The following is a 22,041-nucleotide window of genomic DNA, read 5'->3' as shown; positions in this document are numbered from 1 at the left end:
ATATAGGGTCTTAAATCAGACTCTAAAATCTTGATTTTATGGGAATCATTTGTAGACTTTTACATAAAGACTTGGAAAGAGAATGTCTCTTTTACTGATCAAATGTCCTGGTATCAATCTACTTCTGTAATGTTGATACCCTGTGTTTTAAACTTAAGATGCTGCAACCCAGAGACAGTAAAAGAGAAAATGAATACACATTCCCATCAATCTCCCTTTTTTAGCTTAGCACCTTGGCTAATTTCTCTTTGAGCACATGTTGTAGAAATAGCAGCTGGAAGTCAACATGGCATTTTTGAGAGATAGGAAGAACTCTATTGACTCAGGCCTTCACTCAGGCAGGGCCTAATAGTGTCCTAGAAAGAATCAGAATGGGAAATCCATTTAGAAATAGTTATGGATTACATCAGATTGTCACAGTTGCAACCATTTTTCTCTGAAAGGGCATTTCTTCCTCAGGGTTTGTTATCAAGAACTATGGAGCCCTAGGCAGCTTTGGTTCATAATCAGCAGGTGGTTTCTTACTGGTATATTCTTTGGAGTTCTTGCTGAATAGTCTTATAGATTCTTTGCAGTTTTTGCTGAATAGTCTTATCACCCAGGCTGGATTTTGCAAACATATAATAAATTCCTAAAAAATACTCACCTCTCTTTTCCAGCTGCCTTTCCTTTGAATTCTCAGGACCCCTTCATCACAATATTTGGAATTCATCTATATTTGGTTTATTTTTATTGTTTTAAAATTATTTTTTAAATGAAAAACAGGAAAGATAAAATTCAGAGATAAAGAGTATATTATCATTTGGGGTCTTTTTCACATTTTTCTCTTTCCATGTTTTTTATTGATGCATTATAGTTGTACATAATGATGGGATTTGTTACATATTCATACATGTATGTAATATACCAATATAATTTGACCGATATCACTTCCCAGCACTCTCTTGTTCCCTCCCCACTTCCCAACCCCTGGTCCCTTTCCTCTGTTTATCTCCCTTCAATCTTCATGAGATCCCCACCCCGTACTTTTCTTTTATCCTCTCTAGCTTCCACATATGAGAGAAAACATATGACCCTTGACTTTCTCAATTTGGCTTATTTCACTTGACATAATGGTCTCTAGTTCCATCCACATCTCTGCAAATGACATAATTTTACTTATTTTTTATGACTGAATAAAATTAAGTATGTGACTTGGTTTGGTGGTTGTTTTTTTTCAGTCTCTGGAGATCCCGCCAGGTGATTGCCCATATCAATAGTTTATATCTTTTTATTTCTGAACAGTGTTCTTTGGTATACACATATCACAGTTTGTTTAACTATTCATCTACTGAGGGTGTTTGAGTTGTTTCCTGTTTTTTTTTTTTGTCTATTATGAATAAAGCTTCTATAAATATGCACATACAGTTTTTATGTGATTGTAAGTTTTCATTTTTTTTCTGAATAAGTGCCTAGGAGTAAAATTGCTGGGTCATATGGTAATTGCATATTTAGTGTAATAAACTGCCAAACTCTTTCACAGTAGTTGTGCCATTTTACATTCCTAGGGATCTAGTTTATCAGCATTTGGTATTGTCAATACTATTTTTATATTTTAGCCATTCCAGTAGGTCTGTAGTAATATCTCAGTTTTAATTTGTTTCCCTAATGGCTAATGATGTTTAACATTTTTTTTTTCCATGTGCTTATTTGCCATTCATGTATTTTTTGAGTGGAATGTTTGTTCACACCTTTTACTCATTTTCTAATTGAATTTTTTCTTCTTTATTGCTGAGTTTTGTGATTATATTTTATAGATTATGTGTTCAAAATACTGTTTGTTGGTTTGCAGATATGTCTGTTCTAGTCAGCATTTTTTTTTTTTTTTGCTGTGACTAAAAGATCCAGTAAGAACAATTATAGAAGAGTAAGTGTTTATTTGTGGGCTCATGGTTTCAGAGGTCTTAATCTATAGAAGGCTGGCTCCATTCCTTGGGGCTAGAGTTGAGGCAGAACATCAAGGCAGAAGAGTGTGGTGGAGGAAAGTGGCTCTCACGATGATCAGGAAGCCGAGAGAGACTCCACTCACCAGATACAAAATATATACCCCAAAGGCATGCCCCCAATGACCCACCTTCTCCAGCCACACCATACCCTCCAAACACACCATCAGTTTCAACTCAATTAATCCCCATCACTAATTGGATTAAGGCTCTCATAATTCTATCATTTCTCCTCTAAACCTTGCATTGTTTCACACATGAGCTTTTTGGGGGAACACCTCATATCCAAACCATAACAATTTCTTTCCAATCATAGCTTGTCTTTTCATGCTCTTAGGAGTCTTTTGCAGAGTAAAAGTTTTAAATTTTGATGGAGTCCAATTTGTCAGTTTTTCCTTATATGGATTGAGTTTGGAGCATCAAATGTAAAACACTTTCCACAGACCTAGATCTTGAAGATTTTCTCCTATATTTTTTTTCTAAAGTTTTATGCTTATCTTTAAATCCACAGTCCATTTTTGAGTTAATTTTTACATAAGGTGTTAGACTTAGAGGTTTGTATTTGGCCTAAGGATTTGCATTTGCTCCAGCACCATGTGTTAAATCAGTTATCTTTCCTCTTCAAAAAACTTTTGCACTTTTGTCAAAAATCAGGGCACATTGGTATGAATCTATTTCCAGAGTCTCTGTTCCTTTCCATTGATCTGCGTCTACTCTTCTGCCAATACCACAGTCTTAATTACCATGACTATACATTATCTTGAAATCGACTACACTGATTCCTCCCACTTTCTTCTTTATTTTTAAACAGTGTTAGTGAGGCATAATCATTACACACACATGCACACACACAAAAACAAAACAAAACAAAAACAAACCCAAAACAAAAATCTCGCACATGTTTAATATATATAAATTGATGATTTTGAATCACTTAATATTTTTTATTCAAAATTGTTTTCACAGTTCTTGTTTCTTTGCCTTTCCATATGCATTTTAGAATAATCTTGTGCATATTCCAAAAACAATTGCTAGAATTTTGATAGGAATTAAGCTAAAATTGTATACTCATTTGGAAAAAATGGATCTTAGGTGTGTTGAGTCTTCCAGGCTATAAGCATAGCGTTTCCATTTCTTTATCTTTTTTTAATCAACATTTTATTATTTTCTTAATTCACTGTCCATGTTCTGTGTATTTATTATACCTAAAATATTTAAAATGGTTATCAATATATAATTTTTATGTGAATTTCTATTATATAGAAATATGATGATTTTCATGTTTATCTTGCACTCCATGACCTTGCTGAACTCACCTACTTTTAGGAGTTTTTTTAAAAATTATTTATTTATTTTTTAAAAAATATTTTATTTTATTTATTTTAGTTATAGTTGTACATAATGCCTGTATTTCACTTATTTATTTTTATGTGTTGCTGAGGATCGAACCCAGGGTCTCGTGTGTGCGAGGCAAGTGCTCTACCGCTGAGCCACAACCCCAGCCTGTTTTAGGAGTTTCTATGTAGATTCTTAGGGATGTTCTATGTAAACCATTATGTTGTTTGCAAATAGGGAGAGTTTAATTTCTTAATTTCTGATCTGGATGCCTTTTATTTCCTTCCTGGTTTATTGCGATGGCAGCCCAGTGTTGAATAAGAGTGATGAGAGCTGATAGCTTGCCTTGCCCCTCATCTTTGTGAGGAACGTACTCAGTCTTCACCATGAAGTATAATGTTAGCTACAGGGTTTTTCTGTAGATACTCTCTGACAAGCTTAGGAAATTTGCCTCTGTTCCTCTACATTCCCCTTTCTCTACTGCTTTAGCTGTATCCTACACATTTTGATATGTGGAATTTTCATTTTCTTGAATTCAATCTATTTTAAAATTTCTCTTGACACTTTCCCTTTGGCCTAGGGGTTATTAAGAATTCCCCTGGTTTTCAAGCGTTTGGATATTTTCCTGTTATCTTTCTTTGATTGATTTCCAGTTTGATTCCATTGTAGTTGGAGAACTCAGTCTGTATGATGTTCATTCTGTTAAATTTGTTGAGGTTTGTTTTATGGGTCAGCATATGGTCTGTCCTGAGTGATGTTCCATGTGCCCTTGAGAAGAATGTGTATTCTGTTCCTGTTGAGGAGAACATTCTAGAAATGTCAATTAATTCCTCTCTGGTTGAATTCATACCCTTGCTGATCTTCTATCTAATTGTTCCATCAGTTGTTGAGAGAGGTGTATTGTGTATCTGTTTCTCCTTTCAATTCAATCGGTTTTTGCTTCACATATTTTGTAATTCCTTTGTTTGTACAGACACAATAGGATTCCTGCTTCTTTTTAGTGGGTGGATCCTTTTATCACTAGGAGTTGTACCTTCTTGTCTCTGTTGCACAGATAATTTCAATTACAGAACAACAATTGCAGAACAATTTCAGTGGTTTTATCTTCGAGTTCACTGGTTCTTTCCTTTATCCCCTCTATTTTGCTATTGAGCTTACCCATTAGATTTTTTTTTCTATTGATTCTAAAACTTCCATTTGGTTCTTCTTTTTATCTTCTCTCTCTCTCTCTCTTTTTTTTTTTTTTTTGCTGAAGTTGTTTTCTTCATTTTTTTAATCCTGTCCACAGTTGCTTGTTACAGCATTTTTATGATGGCTGTTTAAAAGTCTGTAATTGGATATTTCTGATACCTCTGTCATTTTAGTATTGGCATCTATTTATTATCTATGCTTTATTCAGTTTGATATTTCCTGGGTTTTTTGTTTTTTTTTTTTGCATAATGAGTCATTTTTAAATTGAAACCTGGGCATTTTAAGCATCATGTTTTGAAACTCTGGATCTTACTTAGAGTTTTCATTGTAGTTGACTTTCTTTAACACTTATATGTCAGAGGCCACCTAGATTTCTGCCAGGTTGGGGTAAAAGAACAGATTTCCCTCTCAGCCTCTTGGGACACCTGAGAGGGTGCTCCTTCTAGTGCTAGGTGGGAGTGGGAGCGCCAGCTCCCCACTAAGCTCACACTGATCCTCCCTGGGTCTCATTACTGCTGGGTCCCAGTGGAAGTCCAGGCTCCTGGCTGGGCTTTCTCTGGGGCTTCATTGTAGCCTTGAGAAAGAGGAAGTCAGGTTTTCTAGACAGAGAACTGGGTGGGAGTGGGCCCACAACTTTTTCCTGTAGTAGATAGCTTTAATAGAGTGATTATTATCTAAAAGCTTTCTGTCTTGAGGCCATCACTTTCCTAGACTTTTGACTGGGGAGAATTTTTTTTTTTTAACCTTGTACTGGGGATTGAACCCAGACCTCTCACCTCCCACATGCTAGGCAAGCATTCTACCACTGAACTATATCTCCAGCCCTTTTTACTGCAAGACAGGGTCTTGCTAAGTTGCTAAGTTGCTCAGACTGGCCTCCAATTTCAGTTCTGATCTTCCTGCCTCAGCCTCTTTGGTAGGAGAAGGGACTTTTTGTTGGGCCTCTTTATCTCTACACCTCCATATCTTCATGGTCCTTGATTCTTTACCACCAAGTCTGGGAATATATGAGCCAAAGAGGAAACCTAGGGAACTCACTGCTGTGCTGTACCTAGCGGGTTTGCTTTCTTTTCTCCAATTTTCTGAGTCTTTTACATTTGTTTTACAGGCAATGTCCAGGGCTTCTCCTTGTACTTGAGTACTCCATCTTTGCAGAAGCAGATGTCCTACTCAGTTGATATTCTTTGCTTTATTTTTAGAGGCCAATCTTCTTTCCTGCCTGAGGTCTTGGGGCCTGGCCTTCCTTGATCACACTTGTGTAAGTTCCTTTTCATGGGGAAGGGAAATTAAAATCCCCAGGCCTAGAAAAGCTGTGTGTGTTCGTGGAAGAGGTAGAAGGAGAACCCCTACCTGAAGATGCCCGTGGATACTCTGCATTTTTAGCTTTCCTATGTCTCTTTTAAGGGCTGGGGTCAACCACAGGGAAAAGAGGGATATTTATGTATACTTAATGGCCTTCAACCTCTAGAGGTAAAAGGAAGAGGCCATGATGGCATAAGATGGGGTCTTACCCTGAGATTCACAGGAATCTGAAAGTGGCTCAGAAGAGCAGCTAAGGACTGTTTTCTAGCTTGGCATGTTCTCAGAAGGTGCTGCTTTTTGCCTTTGACTTGTTGATGGGAAAGGCCATCCATGAGCTTGTCATAGAGCCAAACTTTTCCTTGCACAGTCTGCTGTCTTATAAGCCTGGGTTACTCAGAGAAACGTAATGAACCTTGATGTGGAACAGCATGAGTTTTGAAGCTAGATGGAGTTTGGGATGGTGACTCCATCATTTGCTAGCTCTGTGTCTTTAGAGTTCATTCATTTACCTAAAAACAATCCAGGGTACCTCCTCTGGGCTGGCCACCCTGCTGAGCTTGTGGCATATGGTGGTGGGTTCGCTTCACTGTTCTTCTCTTTCTAGCTACAAGGGGATCCAGCTGACTTCACTTCAAAATATTTCCAAAATTTTTTTATTACTCCATCTTTCCCTCAGTTTATTATAGGTACCCTGATTCTCTTCCCTTATCTAGGGTGACTTTTTCAAAAATACATTGGATTATTATCCCCTAGCATAAGACCCTCAATTTACATCCAACTGATCTGAGAATAAAATCCAGTCCCTCCCCATGGCCAACCAGGGTCTGCATGATTTGGGTTGTACTTTCCTCGCTGGGCAACTCTAGCATCTCCTGTTTTCCCCAGCTTCCTCAGTGCCCTTCATCCACATGGGCTTTCTCTCTCTTCTTTTTAATTTTTAATTTTTATTGGTATATTATAATTATACATAACAGTGGGATTCATTATGCCATATTCTCACACATACATAGATAATTTGATCCACCTCATTCCCCAGTGCCTTCCCTTTCCCTCCCTTTCTCTCTCCCCACACTAGCCTTCTTTCTTTTCCTGAAAACATCAAGCTTGCTCCATTCTGAGTCATTATACCCTGGACGCTGTCTGCCTGGGATAATTTTTCCATACAAGTTTGAATGGCTGGTTCTTTATGAGCAGTCGGGTTTCTCCCAGCCCTCCTCCTCAGCCACATTTGATCAATTTTCTGTTTTTCCCCTCCCTCGCCTCTTATTTAGCTCAGAGCACAATATGAAACAACCTTTGATTTGTTTACTAGACTGAGCAGGGATCGGGTTGTTGTCTTCATTGCCATATGTCCAGGGCCTAGACCAGATCTTGGCAAAGAGCAATAAATATCTGATGAATAGAGTTGCTTGATTCTCTAGAGCCTCAGTTGCTCACCTGTCACACAGAGCAATGAACTAAAACAAGCTTGTATTTTTGTATCTTGGATTGATGAGATAATAAATCCACATGAAATATTTGGTATGCTTCTCAGTTCACGATAAGCCAAGTAATAGTTTCTCATTGTTTCGATATGATCATTTCTGTTATCATGTTCACGTACATTCTCCCATCCTCCTCTAGCAACTGTTATTGTAGCTAATGATCCATACAGAGTATTCTGGGCATTTTTCAGTGACATATGCTGACTGGTTAGATGTTTGCAACTAAATTCTAACTTAGTACTCTCTTGGTCCTATTTCTCATACAGGTCCTGCAGCTGGGCTCAGATATCCTTCCCCAATACAAGCAAGAGGCACCAAAGACTCCCCCTCACATCATCTTACACTACTGTGTTTTTAAAACCACGTGGGATTGGATCATCTTGATCTTGACCTTCTACACAGCCATCTTGGTCCCTTACAACGTCTCCTTTAAAACCAGGCAGAACAATGTGGCCTGGCTGGTTGTGGACAGCATCGTGGATGTCATTTTTTTGGTGGACATTGTGCTGAATTTTCATACCACCTTTGTTGGACCTGCGGGGGAGGTGATTTCTGACCCCAAACTTATCCGCATGAACTACCTGAAGACGTGGTTTGTGATTGACCTTCTGTCCTGTTTGCCATATGACGTCATCAACGCTTTTGAGAACGTGGATGAGGTTAGTGCCTTTATGGGTGATCCAGGGAAGATTGGTTTTGCTGATCAGATTCCACCACCACTGGAGGGGAGAGAGAGTCAGGTACATCCCTCAAATCTCAGACCTTGTTGTCTTGTCTTTAAAGCTGAATTAAATGTGGGTGGTCAACAAAAGAGTAATGAAATGGGTGGGAACTAGCATGACTGATGTCCACACCGGAGGGAGCATGTTGGGTAGCTATCCTTGCCTGCTGTTCCTATCCTTTGGAAGCTTGGAGGCCCTGCATGTCAGCGAATGGGTGTGGACGAGACCAAAGGCTTACTCTTTCTCCACGAGGAGTCAAGGCCACTGGCTCGGGAAGGTGAGGCTGCAGAAGCAGTCATGCATGATCACTGCACTGGTGAATCTTCCTCTTGGTTTTGAATGTGGAATGTCTACCTATTGATCACTCGAATTATGGGAACTTTTTCTTTCATTTGCTTCTGACCTTTGGCTATTTCACAGACAATTAACTTGTGGTAACAGATATTGTTGTCATCGATTTTTGTTTGTTTGTTTGTTGTTTTTGTTTTTCTCTGTCTCTCTCTTTGGTAAATGTTGGAATGATTTCTTTTTCCCTAAAATGAGTTTTGGAGGTGACTATTTGCTGGAGTAGTCAGGTTAAGAGTAAGTGGTTAAGAGTAGTGTTTTGAGATGGTTAATTTTGCAGGCAATGGAAGGACTCTAAAGAAAATAAAGACTTTATAAATGTGTTGGAATTAGGATGTGACTGAACAGTCATTGTCTGAATGAATGGGTGCCTGGGACAGTTTCAGCAAAAAGCAACTGCTAGGATGGTTAGGAATGACTGTCTCCTTTGAAAAAGCAAAGGATGAAAAAGCAAAGGATGTCAAGTTATTGCAAAGAAAAACGCCATATTCTTATCTAGATGGTGCTTTGTGGGAATTACTCCTGTTCTTATACCTTGTTGACACTCCAGATGGATTAAGATAAGGTAGTTCATTTGATTAACCTTCAGCCTTGTGCAGCCGCTCTTGTTGTATCAGATACAGAAGTTCCCAAGGATTAACTGGGTAATGCAGGCCCACTCTTAGGGTCAACAGACTTGTGTTGCAGTCTTGGGACAGTTTAAAGGAACAGATTGCTCCCTGCTGGGATATGAAGACCTAGCAAGTAAATCTGTATCATACTGGTAGCATAGTGATGCCCCTCTGCCTTCAGATGAGTACTAATGGTTGCTGAGGATACCAGCCCCTTCCTCTGGAAGAACTTACCAACTGACCACTTCTCTGCAGGGAAGAGTAGCTCTTCTTGCAAAACGATGCCAAGTATGATCTGGGAAGATAAGAACTTGGATGCTCAGATGCTCTAGATTCAGAACAAAATGTGCCTGTCTGTGTTCTGTGCTTTAATATACTTTAAAATCCCTAGGACTAATTCTCTGGGTGGATTTTGCAAGGGATTAAATGAGTCAAGACTGATAGTTTACAACAGCAGAATCATCGGTAAAGTGAATGTTGGGATTCTTAAATGTGAATTTTAGTAGATGTTTGGAATGTTTTTCTCTGAAATCACTTTAGGAAATTTTATGTTAGTGAGGAAAATATGATCATTTTGGCTTAGGTAATTCACAAGAATTCTCTTAATCTGAAAGAGCTTCTCATACACATATGAGAAATAAAATTTAACTTTAAAAAAAGTACTTGAGTTTGTGAAATAAATCATTTGTAGCAACGACACTGAAAATTTGCAGATAAATAGAACAGTTCTTCAGCTTGCATGGATTCTCATTAAGAATTGGCAGAGTTATAAACACATATGCAAATGTGCTAGATAACTTGATAGGTTGGTAGAGCAGATAGCTTGTCTTAAGGGACGGTGAATGTTGGGGGAGGGACTCCTTGAGTTGTGAGTACCCTTGATGGTGATTTCTGAATTCTAGACTCATGAAATAGACTGATAATAGGGAAAAAAGCTCCATTTTCTATGTCTTTTTTATTGGTAAAAGGCTTAGCATCCAAGCTCCTGTTATTCCTTCTTGATCAGAAATAAAAATATTAATTTAAAGGGTTACAGTTCTGATTGATTTTATATCTGGTGATATCTTTTAAAGCTTTGACTGACACCTATAATAATGCCCTTTCATAACAATCGTGGTGATGTGCAAAGAAACTGAAAATGTGGTTTCTTATCTTCTTGGTATTATCACTTATTAGGACTCTGGGGCCCTGGTGCATGTTATTGAGCTTCTCTGGATCACAGTTTTCCTGTTTAGATCTTGGGGATGATCTTCAGGAGCTGCCTGAAAGGTGTAGTGTTTGGGCAGTGGATTAGTTGAGCTCCCTGTGAGCTCTAAAGGCTCAAGTCTGGTGTGTTCCAAGTCTCACCTGCATTAGTCCCACCTCCAGAAACTGAGTGTAAAAACAAGAGACTCTGCCCCTGACCTTCCTAGTGGGAGGAAGATGAGTGTGGCAAGGCTCTTAGCAGGTGGTGAATAGACCCGAGGGAGCTCAGAGCCTGATGGAGGTCTTCTAGTTCAACCTTCTCAGCTCACAAATAAGAAAAAAGACTGAGAGGGGACTTGACTCACTCAAGGTTTCATAATAAGTCATATGATCACAGTAATAATGAGTCCCCTTCTGATTCTTCTTTATTCTAAATAATGACAGATTTGGTAAAATTGGAGCAAAACACTTATGAAGTGAGTCAAAAGTGACCAGGAAGCTTCCGATGTGTGTGTGACTCACCCTTTGGCATGGTGGCATGTGGTGGGAAAGTTGGGCACTGGTTATGGTGGTGGAGAGGAGGCAGCTGCATTTTCCCCAAGGCAGCTGTGCGGGGTGAGATGGCAGTTTCAGATGCTTGAGGAGGGTCAGAGCTGCTGGTTTTCAGGTGCAGTCCTTTTATGAAAAGGCATCATTAAATTAGTGGGGATAAAGGGCTAGTGGGGGTTAGAGGAGTTTGGGGAGGACATGAAGAGCACCCCACCTCTTGAACCTGAATGGAACTTGGAAAAAGCCTAGAGAAATCCCCTTGGTAGGAGGATTAATGGCTTAGTGGGTTCATATTCATCCCCTGCTCTTTGCTTACCCACAGTCAAAGTTGTAGAGTTGCATATCTAAGATGGTAGCTGCTTCTGCTCTAGATTCTTTCTCTGGGAGAGTGTGCGGAGAAATAAGAAATTGTTGACTCATTTCTCAAAAAATGCAGAGCTTACTTGTCCCTGTGTCCTCCCAATTATACCAAAGGGCTGCATGCCCACGGAGACCACCAAAGAAGACAGGAGAGAGCAGTGGTAGCTTTGCCATCTGTGTGGAGTGGGGGTGGGCACTCTCGAAGCAAAAATATTGGATCCACCTTGGACCTGGGTCAAGAAAGAACAAGGATAAATTGCTGACACCTGCCATCATGAACTCAGCCCAGTGGCTATCACCCATCACCATGATTTAAGCCACACAACATTCCCTGTGGCTCAACTTGTTTCACTTATGTAGATGGTCTCCATTTGCGTCATTCTCCAGTCTGTTGGTAATAATCTGTTTTGGAGGCTGTTTGGGAATATGTTTGCACATTAGTTAAACTGGTTAGAGGACAAAAAGGTCTTGAAACTGAGTGAACCAAAGCTTGGGATGGGAATGTTGAAGCAAAAGCCAAATTAGTTTCTTTCCAGTGTTTAGGGGATTATTGGCCTAAGATGCTTCGTGGATTAAAGATAGAATTATTAGGAAGCCTTGTTGCTTATTGCTATTGGAGTATGGAAATGCAAAGGGGAGAATAGGGACAGTCATGCTATCTGCTGGGTCACAATTCTAGTTCCTTAGAGCCTGGAATTAGCCTTATTATTATTGTGCCTGGCTCTGTGACATCAGACAGCAGCACAGACTGTCAGTGCTGTCAGTGCTGGTCCTCTCCAAGACCCCTCTGTCACAGGAGATGCTTACCTTAGAGTTGGAGATGGGCAAGGCATGCGGATAACTAGGAATACCTCTGACAGCAGCAAGTGACTGCCATACTGTTAGCTTCCCCACCTCTACTCTGCATGGCCGAAAAGAAACTGTAGAGAAACAGGAGGAAGATGATGTGTCATCCAGTGGGACTCCACCACAGCTTTGCCACCTTGTACAAGTCACTCCACCTTGCTGGGCTTGGTTTGCCTCACCTGTATGGTGAGTGCATCTCAGCTCTAACCTCCTGTAGCTCTAGGACAGGCATTGTCATGTTCTGCAGGTGACAGGAAAGGAACAGGTTGTCATTTTGCCTGGTGGCAGCTGTTCTGAGGTGGTGAAACTGGCCTGGGGGTCTCCTAGTTCCCCCTCTTTTTTGGAGGGGCAGTGATGCTGGGGATTGAACCCAGGGCCTCTCATTTGCTAAGCAAGTGCTCTACCCTCCTACAGCCTATGATCTCCTGACTCCCAAGCCTGTGCTTTTTCCTGTAGATTCTGCTGCTTTTCCAGAGAACCTGAGGGTTGAGGAAACCAAACTCTGCATTTCAGTCACTGGGCCCCTTGTCAGTTCCTCCAATCACTGCTTTCTGGAAGCTACATAGGACCAATTTCCTTCCTACTGTCAAAAATGATCTCCCCCATGCATCCAGGCCTGACGCAGTGGTGCATGTCAGTAATCCCAGCAACTCAGGAGCCTGAGGCAGGAGGATTGCAACTTTGAGACTAGCTTCAGCAGTTGAGCAAGGATCTATCTCAAAATTTAAAAAATTAAAAAAAAAAAAGGTTGGGGATGTAGTTCAGTGGTGAAGCACCTTTGGGCTCAATCCCCAGGTCACTTCTCTGCTTCTGTGCACACACATGGCCAAGTCTGATCTTGATTCAGGTGTCTGGGCAGGGCACAGCACTTCCGGTCTTCCATCTGAGCCTCTGCTTGAGAGATGCATCATCTCCACAGTCCTTTACACCATGAGCCCAAGTCAGGAAGAAGAAGAATGATCAATCAGTCAATCAAAGGAAAAGTTCCAGGCGGCATTCCCAGCAGCGGCATTGCTAACGTCTCTGAAACCAGACTTTAGCCACTGGCCATTGCCAGCAAGTCACAATCATCAAGAGAGAAGCACGCCCATCAGCAGCATTTCCTGACACTAACGAGACCTGAGGATGAAAACTACAGTGTGTCTGTTTTTACCCAATTAATTGGGTGGCAGAAATACTCAGTACACACAAAAGAAAGAAATGCCAAGGTAAAGAGGAAAAACTATGAGACTACAAGAGTAGGATTCAGTTTTGCTGTCCACGGTACCGCCAGACATAACAACTTGTGTGAAAAGTCGTTGGTTTTTATCCAGGAATTATGATTCTGGGGTGTATATCCAGGGTCTCCCCTCTCCTCCACTGTTGATGTCCAAGGGACTCATAGGAGAAGAAAAAATTCAGGACAAGGCCTGCACTGATCAGGGCTGAAAAAAAACAGTGCTATTGAGTAATGATTTCTTTTCTTTTATCTTTTTTATTTAATTTTTTAAATTTTGTGTATGTGTGTGTGTGTGTGTGTGTGTGTATAGTGGTGGGGGGGTGTACTAGAGATTGAACCCAGGCTGCTCAATATCCCAGCCCTTTTTATTTTTTCACTTTTGAGACAAAGTCTTGCCAGGTTGTTGAACTTTAGCTAATAATAATGTATCCATACTGGCTCATCAATTATATATAACAAAGGTACCACACTAATATAACACATTAATGATAGGTGTGTTTGGGGGCTGTCTCTGTACATCCTACTCCTTTTTTTTTCTATAAAGTAAAACTGCCCTAAAAGGAGTCTATTTATTAACAAAACCCCAATTGCTATATGAGACCCAAGGATTGCCTGTGCTGTTGGAACTCTGAGAAAGAAAAGCCCGGATCACCTCATGACTTTCAGCTGGACAACAGAGAAGTCACCTGTGTGAAACTTGAAACAGCCATCTACCTAAAAGAAACCACAGGTGAAGGCAGGCAACCCTAAGTTAACAGAACGAGCAGCGCTGCACGTGGGCCCAGTTTGCATTGAGCACTGGTGATAAGAAAGCCCCGAAGAGCAGGGGATTGGGAACTCAGAAGAGCCTCGAGCTGAGACCGCTTGCAAGGGAGAGAGGAGCAAGCTGGGTAACTGGACTCTGGAGTCGCTGCTGACCTCCACCCTCATTAGCCAGCCCTGTACACATGCACCAGTGACCTCGGTGAGTCACTCAGGCTGCCCACCCAAACTGCTCACCCCTCGGCTTTGAGGGAGGCCCACCAATGCAAGGGGGGGGGTGAAGGGGCCGTGCCAGAGATGTGGTCAGTGGTGCTGCTGCCCCTCTGCTGGTAAAGCTGACTGGAACTTTCATTTATCAGTCTCCTTCCTGACCTGTGCTCACTGTGTGAGGGATTGGGCAGGGATGCACCTCTCCTTCAAGCAGAGGCTCGGATGAAAGACCCGGGCTTAGGTATCCCATGCCTGCACAGGTGCCAAGTCATGATTTTCGATGTGTATCTATGGGAGCAGGAGAAGGGCCAGGGTGAGCATTTTTATAAGTAAGAAATTGACTCTGTGAGAGTTCCAGAAAGCAGTGATTTACTATGAAACTGTGGTTCCCGAGTTAAGGAAAATCGTAAAACATGATGCTTGGAGGTTATGCAAGGGTTCTATCCTTCAGAACAAAAGATTCAGCTGCTGTGCCAGATCCCCTCTGCCATCACACTTCCCTTCTTTCCCAGACGCCTTTCTGGGCAACCCAAGTTCTACATCTCTCTCAATTCTCCACCAGCGTTTCTTGGTAACTCTCCTGTGTGGGTCCTTCTTTAAAGACAAAACAAAACAACAACAACAAAAAAAAAAACAACGAAAAATATCATTGACTTAGATGAGGGGGAGGGGATACCACTTCCCAAGGAGCTTCAGTCCAGTGAATAGGCCCTGGCAGAGAACATGAAGGTTGTATTCCAGGGACCAGCTGGGGTTGTTGAGGCATTCAACATGGAGATCTGAGACTAGTAGGAGCATCCAGGGAGGCCGCTTGGAAGAGATGGCTGGAGTCAGTCTGATGATGAGAAGGGAGGAAAGAACGTGGAGAAGGGCCCTGCTCTTTTAGGAACCACAAGGGATTCATTGTGCCCAAAGCAGAGTGTTGGGAAGGGGCAGGAAGCAGGATTCACTGATTTTTTAAAAAAGCCCAACATCTTACCAAGGAGTTTATATTTTATTATGTGGGCAGAAAGAAACCATCAAGGGCTTTCATTCAGGGCATGACATCTGATTTGGTGTTTTGAGGATGTACCCAGGCATCAGTGATGAGAAGGAGCTTAGAAAATGACACACGTCCCCACTTTCTTTCCTCCTGCTGACATCTACTAGCACCCTGAATGCCTCTCCCTAACACCGGTTCCTCAGCCCCTCAGCCTTAATGCCTGGCCAACACCCCCTCTCCAATTGGACCCCATTCTCTACCTCCCCTGGGCTGTACCAAGTGCCTGAAAGTGCCCGGAGAGCTGCAGCACAATGCAGGCGGTGCCCCCTTCGTCTTCTGAGGCCTCTGTGCATTTTCCCAGGCTCATGGGCAGGGCAAGCTTTCAGACCTTTCCTAGTTCCTCAAACTGACAACACCTGGCCACAGCTGCCCCCCTCCCTTTGCTTCTCCTTTACCAACAAAAGAGGAAGGATATAAAGAGCTTCCATATACTCCCACCACCAAGTCCACTCTCTGCCCTGAGTGGACCTTACACATTCTAATCCCCTCCCTGTTAGGGGGTCAGCTTCAGTGCCCAGGTCACGTCCTCTCACTCAAGGACTGTGCCCATGTTTCCCTTCTCTGCACCATCAAGGAATATACCCAACCTTTGTAAAACCCTCTTGACTTGATCCAGCTCAGGCCTCCTTTTCCTGCTTCTCTTTGCTAAAATAGACCCAGGGAGAGTTTTCTCCATCTATTTACTTTCTTGAACCTGCTTTTAAGTTTCATTCTTGTCATTCTATTGAAACTAACTGCTCCAGTCAAGGATACCTGGGACGTGCCCATTGCCAAATCCAATGGTTAAATCTCAGTTCTCATCTGACTATACCCATCAGCAGGGTATAGACCTGGGAGCCTGTCATCTCAAATACAGAAAAATCCACAATTATGGCCCAGGGGATTCTCAGTAGTCCATCCCTTGGCCACCTTGTCTGGAGCATGTTGGCCTCAGGTCACTTGCTGTTCATTCTTCTTAAAATATTCTTCCCCTATAAGTCCACCTGTCTTTCTTCTTGTTTCATGAAGTGTCTGTTCAATGGCCCCAGATAGGAGTGACTTTCCCAGACCAACCTACCTAAAATCTCATTATTTTTTTAAAATTTTTTGTAGCTCTCCTCATGTCTGATATTGTTAATCTCTCCATTATAATTTTGAAACTTAAAAAAATCAAGTATTAAACATGTATAATTAAGTGCAGCAAAATGCATTAATTTTGGGTACATAGTTTAATCTTTACAGACGTGTATTCACACATAATCGCTTCATGAAACAAAATGTTGAATTTTCCTAACATCCAAGAATGTTCTTTGCTTCAGAGTGGGCTGTCTCCCACTATATACCATTATTCTGTCTTTTCTCACCGTAGACTGGTCTTCCCTGTTTTTGAAGTGTGGTGAAACAGAAGACTTGGTGCGTGGTCTTTTGTGTTATCTTTCACTCCATCACAAGGTCTGTTAGATTCAATCATGATGACTGTATTCGTAATTTGCTGTGTTTATTAAGGTAGTATATTATATCAGCTATCTAATGCTGTGTAACAAACCATCCCAAAACTTAGTGATTGAAAACAATAATCATTTTGTTGCTCTTTTGTTGAAATTTGGGTATGGCTCATCTGAGAAGCTCTTCTGTTGACTGTTAGGTTTCTTATAATTGGAATAAGATAGTATGTCTTTTGGTGACTGACTTAATGTGTTCAAGGTTCATCTGTGTTATAATGTGTCAGAATTTCCTTTCTAAAGAATATTCCATTGTGTGTATATGTGTATGTGTACAAATGTTATTCTGCCATCAGAGATGAAAACTTGGGTTACTTTTACCTTTTGGCTATTGTGAATAATGTTGCTATGGACATTGGTGAACAAATATCTATTTATGATATCTATTTAAGATATTAACCCTACCGCCACCCCCCCCCAACATGTGCATATATATCTTACATATTTTAATGAGATTATGCTGTATATAGTGAGTTGTAGCCCATTATATCTAAACAATAGGTTTAAAGTTTTACAACAAGAATTTAAATGATTACATAATAGTCCATTATGAGAATATCATAATTTAGTGTTTGACATTTAGTTCCAGTTTCTCCACATTGTTCCCAACACTTGTTCTTTTCTTTATATGGCCATCCTAACACATTCATAAAGTCATCATAAGTAATATGATGTGGTATTTTGTTTCCTTAGAAAAACATTCCCAGAGTTTTAAGACCATTTTCTTTCCTAGTCTTCTTTCTCATCCATCATCTAGATAGCGGCAGAACCATACACTCCGAGGTAGGAAAATGAGGCACTGGAAATTATAGAAGCCTGTGGAAGAGAAAGTTGCAACAAAGGAATGATTGCTGAGGGGTCCTATAGGACTTACCCATACTGGGGAAACTTCTGAGTGCTTCGGGGCCAGGGGGATTGTGGGAGGCTTCCCTGAAGCAAAGCTAGTTTAGGAAGCTATGGAGAGAGGGGCGGGACTTTGAGGGGTGGGAAGGACTTCACGAGAGCAGGAAAGATGAGGCACAAATGGGCATTTTCTTGGGTTTGTCCTTTGAAAGAAGACCAATGTTAGTGAAAGATATCTGGATCTGTTGGTTAATGAATCTCGACTCATGTAAAACTTGAGAGAAGTGGGTAGGAGCTCATCACTTGCTCCAAACGAAGGGCCCACTGACTGGGAGTCTGTGTTGGAGCTCTTGTGATTTCTTCCTATATTGTGTAATGTTTAACTGGATCTGTACATGTTTTTTTTTTTATTGTTGGTTGTTCAAAACATTACATAGTTCTTGATATATCATCTTTCACACTTTGCTTCAAGTGGGTTGTACATGTTAACTTAGTATTTCAGACTATGGGAGGAATATTCTGCTCCAATGATATGCTTCCAAGTACAGGCAGAACTGGCAAACGTAAGAGCCTTTGGACAATATTTAGAAAAATGTTGTGATCTCATTTTTTATTTAAAAATTTGCATGTTATCTTTAAGACATTTTAAGAAAATATAGATGCAGAAATAGACACAGTGCTTATGATTTTTATCTTGCTGGCATTTTGGCCTATGTCATCCCAGTTCTTCCTGCCCACCCCCCTCAACATATGCATATATATCTTACATATTTTAATGAGATTATGCTGCATATAGTGAGTTGTAGCCCATTATATCTAAACAATAGGTTTAAAGTTTTACAACAAGAATTTAAATGATTACATAATAGTCCATTATGAGGATATTATAATTTAGTGTTTAACATTTAGTTTTATTTTTATACAATATTATAATAATTGATGGCACAGAATATCTTTGTAAATCTGTGTCACACTTCGGATTATTTCTTTCCCTTTTTCTTCTGCAGTATAACACATGAGAAAATACTCAAATGTGCTGCTCAGTGAATTCTTAAAAAGCAAGCATTGTCTATGTGGCCATCATGCAGATCAGGGAATAGAACATAACCACCCCTCTTATATTCCTCATCTCTCTTAATCCCCCTTCCTCTACCCCAAAGTAGCCACTATTCTAACACTAGTTTTCTCTTGCCTACTTCTGAATTTTATAGAAGTAAAATAAGACAAGCTATTCCTTTTATATTGTGTGCAGTGCTACTTGAGAGAGAGAGACATGATTTTCAGTTAGTATGTTAGATGTCAGTTCATTGTTGTATAATCACTTGTATGAACATACTTCAATTCAATTTTCTGTTGGTATTCACTTAGGTTACATTTTCTGTTACTTATTCTCTGAAAACCCTCATTTTTATTGGAAAGAGTGGACTTGCTGGCCATAGGTATTATGTGCGTTATTTGGTAAACACTGGCAGACAGGTGTTTACAATGGTTGTGCTGAGTTGTTGCACGAAGTGGTCACAGTATGCTTTACTTCCTCCACAACATTGATGTGTTCAGTTTGTTTTGTTCCACCTAATAAAACAAATTTGTAGTGGTTTCTTTTTGTAGTTTATGTTTCCCTGATGACTAAAAAGAAGATCAAGCATCTTTTCGTAGATTTTTGTTGGGGGCAGTCATTTTTGGTTATTGTCTTTATTGAAGTGCCCGTATAGGTTCTACTTCTCTCTACAATAGCTATTCTTTTAAAAATTGATTTGTAGAAGTCCTCTGTATTGTCTGGAAACGAGCCCTTTGTGGGTTATATGCTGTAAATACCCTGTTTTCCCTTGCTGTGTCTTTCTCCTTTCCTTGTAAGAGTGCCTTTTTGATGTACCCTTTTGATTTTATTAGAGCAGCTTAAACTTTTCACTTAAATGCCTCTGTGTCTTGTTTAAATTTCATACTCAAAGTTTAAGATATTTTCTTGTATTGTCTTCCCAAAGTTCGACTGTTTTCTAGTCACAGATCTGAAATCCACTTGGAACCAATTATCATTTATAGTGTTGGGTAGAGATCAAATTTCGTTTTTTTTTTTTTTTACCCTGCATGGATAGGGATATCAGGTTGACTTAGACCCTTTATTTGAAAACACCATTCGTTCTTTACTTGTCTGTAGTCCAACATTTTGCACACTGTCTTGATAGACATGGATCTTTATCTGGACTTGGTTTGTGTTTTTGTTCCTGCCTCAATATCACATTGTCTGAATTAATGTGGTTTTGTAATGAGTTTTAACACTGGTTTTAATTTTTAAATATTTGATAGAATTTACCAGTAAGGCAATTTGGGCTTGGAAATTTCTATTTCGAGGAGACTTTAAATTATGGTTTTAATTCATTTAATAATCAAAGATTCATGAACATTTTCTGTTTCCGGAGTCAATTTTAGTGAGCTGTATTTTTCTAGTAATTTTTCTATTGCATTAAAATTTTTATTATTGGTGTCAGTTGTTTGTAAATTATATTATCATTAATCATATTCTTTTATCATTAATATCTATGGCATATGAAGTAGTACTTGACATTTTTCATTTCTGATATTGGTCAATTCTTTAGTCTTCTTATTCTTTATTCCTCTTTCCCTAATTAATATCCCCAGGATACTTTATTATTAAATGCTTTAAAGAAATGACTTTTGGAATCTTGGAATTTTCATAATTTCATAAAGTGATTTACCCCCCCCCCCCCCCAATCACTTTCTGGTGATTTGGATCTTTTTTTTTTTTTAAACCCAGGGGCACTTAACTACTGAGCCATATCGCCAGCCCTTTTAAAAAATATTTAGAGACAAGGTCTTGATGAATTGCGGCATTGCCAAGGCCAGCTTTGAACTTGTGATCCTCCTGCCTTAGCATCCCAAGACACTAGAATCATTTGAATCTTAATGTTATAAAATGTGTCTAGTAAAATTTTTCATTTAAAGCTACGTTAACTTTTTAAATGTTCCCTTGGTACATTTTTTCCATTCATACTATATTATTATGTTTTGAAATTTTCTTAGCAGCCTATTTTTAATTCCATCTGATATATTTGCCTTTAATTGGAGGGATATAATTCATCACCTTTACTATATTTAATGTGATATTTTGGCTTGTATCTACTACCTTGCTATTTGCTCTTATTTGTTTCACTTATCTTTTTTGGTACTTTTGTCTTTGGGGATTATTTTGTATTATTCCACCTCTTATTAACCTTTTGCTTTCTTACTCTTGTTTAGTGGACACTCTGAGCACGTACTTTTCAACTCCCAATGTAAATTAGTGCTGGTGCCTCTTCCCAGATTTTAGAACATTAAAATTTCTTCTTACCTACCTTTTTAATGTCATTGATGTCAAGTATATGTGTGTGTCTGTATGGACATATTCATTATTTCATTCAGCCAATACTCATTCATGTCTAGTATCCTTGGCATTGTTCCTCTTCCCATCTTTCTTGAAACTTCCATCTGGTAAACTTTTCTTTCTGCCTGAAGAGCACCCTTTAGTATTCAGTCTGCTGGTGATGAATTCTCTCATGTTGTTTGTCTGAAAGTAACTTTATTTCACTTTAATTCTTGAAAGATGTTTGCATTGGATATTGAATTCTAGATTGGCAATGATTTGGTTTCAGTTATTTGATATATTTTTCCCAAATCATCTGGCTTCTATTTCTTTTCAGAATTCAGCTCTTGGTTTCATTGTTCTGTTGTATGAATTCAATCTTTTTTTCCTGTGGGGTTCCTGTTTTTTTTGTTTTTTGTTTTTTGACAAATACCAAATTCAGTCTGTATTTAAAACTTTGAATGTACATGGCTTTTCAGATTTTTTACAATAACTTGTGTTGACCCATTTGGTTGGGAGCCACTGTCCTCATCCATCTCTCATTTTGAATAAAGAAACCAACCAATGAAGTAACTTGCCCTAAGTCACTCCATAGTGGAAGACCTGTTTGTTCTTCAGAATTAGATATTTATATCTCAGCTAATTCTTATTTGAGCATATTTTGTGTCAGGCACTGGGGCACTAATCTAAATGCTAGGAGTAAAGTAATGAAACATAGCCCAGCAGAAATTAGAAGGGCATAGGGAAACAAAAGGGTTTCTAATTTATACTGACCATAATTTTAAGTAGAGCCCATTCCTTATTACCAAGCTGCATTAGTCAGCTTTCTCTTATTGTAACAATCAACTCATAAGAAGAAGAGTTTAATGACGCTCTTAAGATTCTGTTCTCCTGCTCATTCTTTTAACATTTCATGATAATACACTTGGGTATGGACACCATCTGTCAGGGACCTTGTGGGTAAGAGATACTTTAAAAAGAGATGGTTGATTAGGTGTGAAGGGACTTCACTGCCCAGCACATGAAGGGCCAGGGGGCTATCACTTAAAACTGAAGCAGAGGCAGTGTGAAGAAAGTGACTGAGAAGGAACTGTCATCTATGGTTAAAGGATACAGGCTGGCTATGGTGGCCTGTAGGAGGCAGCTGAGGAAATAAATACCCTGATCTTTTTTTCTTCTCCCTCTTCTTGGTTCTTCTTGGAAATCTGGGACGC

At 39.7% G+C, this 22,041-nt stretch overlaps 1 protein-coding gene across 3 annotated transcripts in view; it reads left to right on the top strand.

Moving 5' to 3' along the window:
* Kcnh1 (potassium voltage-gated channel subfamily H member 1) overlaps window positions 1–22,041 on the top strand; it is a 376,450-nt gene that overhangs the window by 80,899 nt on the left and 273,510 nt on the right. For 2 of the 3 annotated variants that reach the window (XM_058581957.1, XM_046452296.2), the window contains one exon: window positions 7,561–8,034. In XM_058581957.1, the coding sequence (XP_058437940.1) occupies window positions 7,561–8,034 (474 nt within the window). The remainder of the gene's footprint in view (window positions 1–7,560; window positions 8,035–22,041) is intronic. The other variant, XM_046452297.2, reaches the window with a different exon arrangement.

This window comes from Marmota monax, unplaced genomic scaffold, assembly GCF_021218885.2.
Source record: "Marmota monax isolate L192 unplaced genomic scaffold, Marmota_monax_Labrador192_F-V1.1 WCK01_AAM20220418_F8-fsc00105, whole genome shotgun sequence".
In the NCBI taxonomy this organism is placed as follows: domain Eukaryota; kingdom Metazoa; phylum Chordata; class Mammalia; order Rodentia; family Sciuridae; genus Marmota; species Marmota monax.
This window is presented reverse-complemented; position numbering and strand designations above follow the sequence as displayed.